Here is an 8243-nt window from a genome sequence, read left to right as displayed (position 1 = left end):
CATTTGTGCCTCCAAAATTGCAACCCTACTACATTCTCAGGCATGAATCCTGGGAGCTGAGAGCTAAATTAAGTTACTGGCCCTAGTATCTCCAAACCCCGGGATCATTAGCTCTTACTTAGATAAAGCCAAGGTTACTGTGGGTCGTGCTGATTGGTTGGGCCATACGTATCCATCTTTCCAAGATCACTAATAATCTTAGGCTGAGAGGGTGGGGCATTCTTTTGGTCTGGGAACTATAAGCTGCCAGTGCGCGTTCTATAAGCGGAACTATAAGAGGTTCAACACTGCCCAGAACCCCGGGGACCCATGGGGACCATGGTTCCGTTCCCTTGTGGCTGCAGTCTTGACTTTCCCTGAGTGCTGAAAGAAGAGACAGCCCAGGCCTGGTCATTTCGCGCCACCTTGGTACCACAACAGCCAGCTTTGCTTGGAAGAAGGGTGATCTCGCAGCGTCGCTGCTTTCCGCCCTAATCCAAGGCAGTGCCCTTTGTCTTAGGGGTTGGTGGAGGTGTCTAAAAATCGCTTAAGAGCCACTGCGCTCAATCCCAGGATTCTCTATGGTCGAGGGCCGCTAAACCTCATCAATGGTCCCGCCCCGCCGGGAGTTAATCCAATCAGAGCTAAACATTCAGGCTCTTTTCCCGGTTTGGTGTCGTCATTTCCGGTTTATTCCCGGAAATCGTGCTGTGGAGCCAAATTTGAAGCAGGCTGAGACCTGGGGGCGCGGCCACGAAGTTGGACCTGTTGCAGTTTCCTTGGCTACCTGGTCCGCTTGAGTCCAGCCATCATGCCTATCCGTGCCCTGTGCACTATCTGCTCGGACTTCTTCGACCACTCCCGCGACGTGGCGGCCATCCACTGTGGACACACCTTCCACCTTCAGTGGTGAGTGACAGCGGTGTACGGGCCCACGCTTGCCCTGGTACTGCTTCGGGGCCTTATGGGAGTAGGCAACCCAGATGGGCGGTGAGGACCTCAATAGACTGAGCTCCGCGGGAGCTTCCAGACCTGGGCTGAAGTGGGTAAGGCGGAGGTGATAACTGAGCCCCCAGAGGGCAGAATTGGTGTAGTGAAGAGAGTATGGGCATGGGCTTCCATGAACACTTGTGCAAAGAGATGTGACTTCAAAACTATTAGCCTGAGCAGAGTTGAGCTTTCACTACATTAACAAGCCCTTTTATCTCTTCAAGGTAGAAACTTAACAGGCTTCTGACCACCCAAAAGGTTTTGTTGTGGATTGATTCTATCTAGAATCATCTCATGAGCCAAATACACCAGTTTATGCACCATGCCAGCGAACTCGATTTAATATGGAAAGGCAAGGAGATACTTCCCTATCAAGGAATCCTGCTGACTATATAGGACCATTTTGTTGAGTGTAATAGTAATAGTCACGGGGAACTCGTAGGACCAAAGGCCTCAGGGAGCAGGTAGCTAGGCATCATCCTGATAGCTACAGGGTGCCCCTTACTTGCAAAGCTCAGGGTTGCTGATGGCCTGAGCCCCATGCTGAGGGAACCATTGTTGTTTGATTAGAAACGAAAGATCACTTCTTAAAATATTTTATTTACTGTTATATCCTCTGTTTTCTAACTTTTCACTTTAGTCTTTTCTGTGTTTTACATGTGAAAACAACCTTTAGTGGACTTTAAAAATCTCCTCTTATAATCCTTGTATTTAACTGGACCATTTAGTCTACTTAAAATGTTGCAATGGGGGTGCAGTGGCAGACAGGAGGATCACATGTTCAAGGCTTAGTGAGGGGCTGGGGATGTGGCTCAATGCGTGCAGCCCGGGTTCCATCCTCAGCACCACATACAAACAAAGATGTGTCTGCCGAAAACTAAAAAATAAATATTAAAAAATTCTCTCTCTCTCTCTCTTAAAAAAAAAAAAAAAAAGGCTTAGTGAGACCCTGTCTCAAATTTTAAAAAATAATAAAAAATAGATGGAGATGTAACTCAGTGGTACAAACCTCTCCCCACCACCACCACCATTGTTCATTCCCTAGTAACAAAAAGCAAAAGACAAAAATAATGATAATTATAAAATTATAATAATGCAACTACTGAATGAAGATTAAGTATCCTATTTGGTGTTTTCTGTTTTGTTTGGCCTGTTTCTTATTTACTCCTTTCTTGTTTTAATTTGAATTGGTTACATATTTTGTATTGCTCCTTTTTTCCCCTGAGTGAGTTTGGAAGACATATACCCCATTTTCATTCTTTTAGTAATTATACTATATATAGTCTTAACATACCAAATTCAAAATTAATCAACACCTTTTTCACTTGCCAGGTAACTCAGAGTTTAGAATACTAACACACTCTTTTTTTTTTTAATGTATTTTTTATTTATAACTGGGCACAACCTCTTTATTTATTTGTTGTTATGTGGTGCGAGGATCGAACCCAGGGCCTCCCATGTGCTGGAGGAGCAGTCTACTGCTGAGCTACCACCCCAGCCCCCTAACACACTCTTTCTACATTATTGTTTTCTGAGTAATAAACTTTTTGTTTATAATAATTTTTTATTTACAGACAAGTTGTAAAGATAGTACAGGTAGTATTTATTTATTTATTTTTCTGGTACTAGGGATTGAACACAGAGGCACTTAAGCCACTGAGCCACATCCCTAGCCCATTTTATTTAAAAAAAAAAAAAAAAAAGAGAGAGAGGGGATTTTTTAATATTTATTTTTTTTAGTTTTCGGGGGACACAACATCTTTGTTTGTATGTGGTGCTGAGGATAGAACCTGGGCCGCATGCATGCCAGGCAATCGCACTGCCGCTTGAGCCACATCCCCAGCCCCTAGCCCATTTTTTACATTTTATTTAGAGGCAGGGTCTCACTGAGTTGCTCAGTGCCTCACCATTGCTGAGGTTGGCTTTGAACTTGAGATCCTCCTGCCTCAGCCTCCCAAGCTGCTGAGATTATAGGCATGAGCCACCTCACCCAGCATGTTTTTTTTTTAAATTAATTAGTTAATTAATTTTTATGTGGTGCTGAGGATCGAACCCACGGCCTCACATATGCTAGGCAAGCACTCTACTGCTGAGCCACAACCCCAGCCCAGTTTTTTTTTTTTTTAACTTATTTTTTATTTTTTAGTTGTAGTTGGACTCAATACCTTTATTTTATTTATTTTTATGTGGTGCTGAGGATGGAACCTAGGGCCTTGCACGTGCTAGGCGGGCACTCTACCACTGAGCCGCAACTTTAGCCCCAGTTTTTTTTTTTTTTTTTTTTTAATGAAGAGTCCCAGTCAAGTATTTTGTAGAATGTCTGTCAACTTGAGTTTTTCTGATATTTTCTCATGATTTGACTGGGATTATAGGTTTTGGGGAAGTATGCTATAGAGGCAAGGTGCTCTTCTCATGGTATCTTATTGAGGGGTACATGCTAACAACATACTTATCTCTGATGGTATTAACCATGATCCCTTAGTTAAGCTGGTATCTACCAGATTTCTCCATCATGAAGTTATTATTTTTCTTTCAAAATTCTGTTCTTTAGAAGCAAGTTACAGGACCAATTCATACTCAAGTAGAAAGGAACTAAGCTCTACACTATTTGGAATTCTTTGTAAGGAATTTGGTATTTTCTCTGTTTATTCAGCCATCTATGTAATGGGCTTATATGTTTTTTTGGATATATACCTGGGAATGGATAGGCTGATACATGGGAATTCTATGTTTAGCTTTTAGCTTTTGAGGAATTGCATACTATTTTCCATAGCAACTGTATCTTTTTTATTTTTTTTCCCCTTTTTGAGATGGGGTCTAATTATGTTGTTCAGGCTGATCTTGAACATCACTTTAGTTTCTTTCATTTTGTTTATTATTTCGATGTTGTTTATTCATTTATGATTTGTTTATTATGATTTCTGGTGTTGGGATTAACCTAGGACAATTATGAACTCTACAACAACTGAGTTATACTACTACTTGTATCTTTTTAAATTCCCACCAAAAATACATGAGGTTTCTACAACACTTGTCATTTTTCCATCTTGTTTTTGTTTTTGTTTTCTTCAGTGTTGGAGATTGAATCTGGGGCCTTATACACCTGGAACTTGCTCTACCACTGAGCCACACACATGGCCCTCCATTTTTGGATAACAGCTATCCTAGTGGATTTAAAATGACATTTTGCTTACTACCTTCCCTCCCTCCCTCCCTTTCTCCCTTCCTTTCTTCCTCCCTTTGTTCGTTCATTCCTTCCTTCCTTCCTTCCTCCCTCCCCTCCTTCCTCCCTCCCCTCCTTCCTTCCTTCCCTCCATCCCACAGGGGCACTTAACCACTAAGCTACATCCCAGGCCCCTTTTTTCCCTTTTGAAACAGGGACTCATTAAGCTGCTTAAGGCCTTGCTGAATTGCTGAGGCTGGCTTTGAACATGCAATCCTCCTTCCTCAGCCTCCTGAGTCACTGGGATTATAGGCATGTGCCATGGAATCCTGCTATCCCCTGCCCTTTCTATTGTGTGTGTGTGTGTGTGTGTGTGTGTGTGTGTGTGTGTGTGTTTGGTATTGGGAATTGAACTCAGGAGCACTCAACACTGAGCCACATCCCCAGCCCTATTTTGTATTTTATTTAGAGACAGGGTCTCACTGAGTTTCTTAGCAACTTGCTAAGTTGCTGAGGCTGGCTTTGAACTTGTGATATTCCTGCCTCAGCCTTCCAAGACATTGGGATTACAGGCATGCACCACTGCGCCCGGCTCTGTTTTATTTCTAGATGGTGTCTTACTAAATTGCTTAGGGCCTCCCTGAATTGCTAAGGCTGGCCTTGAATTTGAGAGCCTCCTACCTCATTTTCCTGAGTTGCTGGGATTACAGGCACACACCTCCATGCCTTTTTTAAATTTAATTTTGGCAAAATATGCACAAATGCATGTCATAAAAACTACCATTTTTCATTTATTTATTTTTGTCCTTTTATAGATTGAACTTGGGAGCACTCTACCTCTGAGCTACATCTGTAGGACTCAGTCTCCCAAGTAGCTGGGATTACAGGCCTGTACCACTGTGCCTGGCTCCTTTGAATAAATTTTTTTTTTTTTTTTTTTTTTTTTGGGTATTGGAGATTGAACCCAGTGGTATTTAACCAATAAGCCACATCCCCATCCCTTTTTATTAGGTATTTTGAGACAGGATCTCCCTAACATGCTTAAGATTTTGCTAAGTTATTGAAGCTTGCTTTGAAATCGTGATCCTCCTGTTCAGCCTCCCAAGCCCCTGGGAGTACAGGCGTGTGCCACCATGCCCAACTTCAATAATTTAAAAAAGTATATTTTTAGTTATAGATGGATGTGAAACCTTTTATCTATCTATCCATTTATTTATTTAGTTAGTTAGTTAGTTTTAGGTGGCCATAATATCTTTTTTTTTTTTTTTTGAGAGAGAGAGAGAGAGAGAGAGAGAGAATTTTATTTATTTTTTAGTTTTTTCGGCGGACACAACATCTTTGTTTGTATGTGGTGCTGAGGATTGAACCCGGGCCGCATGCATGCCAGGCGAGCGCACTACCGCTTGAGCCATATATCCAGCCCCCATAATATCTTTATTTTATTTTTATGTGGTGCTGAGGATTGAACCCAGTGCCTCACGTGTGCTAGGTGAGCACTCTACCACTTGAGCCACAACCCCAGCCCTTTTATTTTTTTTATGTGGTACTGAGGGATCAAACCCAGTGCCCCATGCATGCTAGGCAAGTGCTCTACCACTGAGCTACAACCTCAGCTCTCAGTAGTTTATATATATATATATATATATATATATATATATATATATATATATATATATATATATTTTTTTTTTTTTTTTTTTTAGTTGTAGTTGGACACAATACCTTTATTTTATTTATGTGGTGCTGAGGATCGAACCCAGGGCCCCACACATGCAAGATGAGCACTCTACCACTGAGCCCCAGCCCCTGAATAGTTTTTAAGTGTACAATTCTTTGGCATTAAGCACATTCACATCGTTGTGCAACCATCACCACTATTTTTTTTTCATGATTCTATGGAGAATACTTTTATTATACAGGTTCATATGCATACAATTATTTGGGAAACATTTATAGGCATGAAGCTCAATTCCAAATCTCCGTTTTACCCACACAAACTATTCATCTTAGGGTTCAGCTCCACAGGATTGAGATGCAAAAAGTTATTGCTTTCTGAACAGAGAGCTCCAATTAAATAGCATCTTCCAAACCAAGAACAAAGCCCTGTATTCTCTTAATTCTTCATACCCTGCATACAGATGAATAAAATCTTTTCAACAACTATTTTTTAAATTTCTTTTTAAAATTTGTTCTAATTAAGTTATATATGACAAAAGACTGCATTTTGACATACATAAATGCAGTATAACTTCTTATTCTTCTGGTTGTACATGATGTAGAGCTACACTGATCGTGTAATCACATATGCACATAGGGTAATAATTTCCTATTCATTCTACTATTCTTCCTACCTCCACACCCCCTCCCCTCCTTACACTCCCCTCTGTCTAATCCAGAGTACTTCCATTCTTCCCTAGCCCCACACATTGTGAATTAGTGTCTGTATATCAGAGAAGACATTCCGCTTTTGGTTCTTTGGGATTGGCTTATTTCGCTTAGCATAATATTCTCCAGCTTCATCCATTTACCAGCAAATGCTGTAATTTTATTTTTCTTTAAGGCTGAGTAATATTCCATTGTGTATATATACCACATTTCCCTTATTCATTCATCTGTTGAAGGACACCTAGGTTGGTTCCATAGTTGTTGTGAATTGAGCTGCTATAAACATTAATGTGGCTGAGTCACTGTAGAATGCTGATTTAAGTCCTTTGGATATAAACTAAGGAATGAGATAACTGGGTCAAATAGTGGTTCCATTCCAAGTTTTCTGAGGCATCTCCATACTGCTTTCCATAATGGTTGCACCAATTTGCAGCCCCACCAGCAATATATGAGTGTACTTTTTCCCCACATCCTCATCAACATTTACTGTTGCTTGTATTCTTTTTTTTTTTTTTAGTTTTGGGAATTGAACTCAGGGGCACTCAACCACTGAGCCACATCCCCAGCCCTCTGTTGTGTTCTATTTAGAGACAGGGTCTCACTTAGTTCCACTAAGTGCCAACTCACTTAGTGAGTTGCTTAGTGCCTCACTAAGTTGCTGAGGCTGGCTTTGAACTTATGATCTTCCTGTCTCAGCCTCCTGAGCCGCTGGGAATACAGGCTTACACCACTGCACCTGGCGCTTGTATTCTTGATAATTGCCATTCTGATGGAAGTGAGTTGAAATCTCAGTGTAGTTTTGATTTGCATTTCTCTAATTGCTAGAGATGTTGAACATTTTTTCATGTATTTGTTGATCAATTATATTTCTTCTGTGAAGTGTCAATTTCTTAGCCCAATTATTGATTGAGTTATTTGGTTTTTTTTTTTTTTTTTTTTTTGGTGGTAAGTTTTTTGAGTTCTTTATATATCCTGGAGATTGATGCTTTCTCTGAGGTGCATGTGGTAAAGATTTTATTTTTTCCCATTCTCTAGTTTCCTCTCTTCACGTTATTGAGTTTTTCCTTTGCTGTGAAAAATCCTTTTAGTTTGATTCCATCCCATTTATTGATTCTTGATTTAGGAGTCTGGTTAAGGAATTCAATTCCTAAGCCAACATGGTGAAGATTTGGCCTACTTTTTATTCTGTTAAGTGCAGGGTCTCTGTTCTAGTATCTTTGAGTTGTTTTGTGCAGGGTGAGAGATAGGGGTTTAATTTCATTTCGCTACATACGGATTTCCAGTTTTCCCAGAACTATTTATTGAAGAGACTATCTTTTCTCCAATGTATGTTTCTGGTGCTTTTGTCTAGTGTGATATTACTATATTTATGTGGGTTTCTTTGTGTCTTCCATTCTGAACCATTGGTCTACATATCTCTTTTGGTGCCAATACCATGCCATTTTTGTTACTATGGCTCTGTAGTATAATTTAAAGTCTGGTGTTGTGATGCCTCCTGTTCATTTTTCTTTCTAAGGATTGCTTTGGCTATTCTGGGTCTCTTATTTTTCCAAATGAATTCATGATTGCTTTTTCTATTTCTATGAAGAATGTCAATGGGATTTTAATAGGCATTAAATCTGTATAATGCTTTTGCTAGTATAACCATTTTGATAATGTTAATTCTGCCTATTTAAGAGCATGGGAGAGCTTTCCATCTTCTAAGGTCTTCTTTTATTTCTTTCTT

At 40.2% G+C, this 8243-nt stretch overlaps 1 protein-coding gene across 1 annotated transcript in view; it reads left to right on the top strand.

The window, feature by feature from the left end:
* The first annotated feature begins 683 nt into the window (after positions 1 to 683).
* The window catches only part of TRAIP (TRAF interacting protein), a 29666-nt gene continuing 22106 nt past the window's right edge, over positions 684 to 8243 (top strand). The window contains exon 1 of the mRNA XM_081302235.1: positions 684 to 888. Coding sequence (XP_081158361.1) covers positions 791 to 888 — 98 coding nt within the window. The 5' untranslated portion in view covers positions 684 to 790. The remainder of the gene's footprint in view (positions 889 to 8243) is intronic.

This window comes from Spermophilus citellus (assembly GCF_964194105.1).
Source record: "Spermophilus citellus genome assembly, chromosome: 7".
Classification (NCBI taxonomy): Eukaryota; Metazoa; Chordata; class Mammalia; order Rodentia; family Sciuridae; genus Spermophilus; species Spermophilus citellus.
Note: the sequence above shows the minus strand (reverse complement) of the source record. Positions and strands in the feature narration are given on the sequence as shown.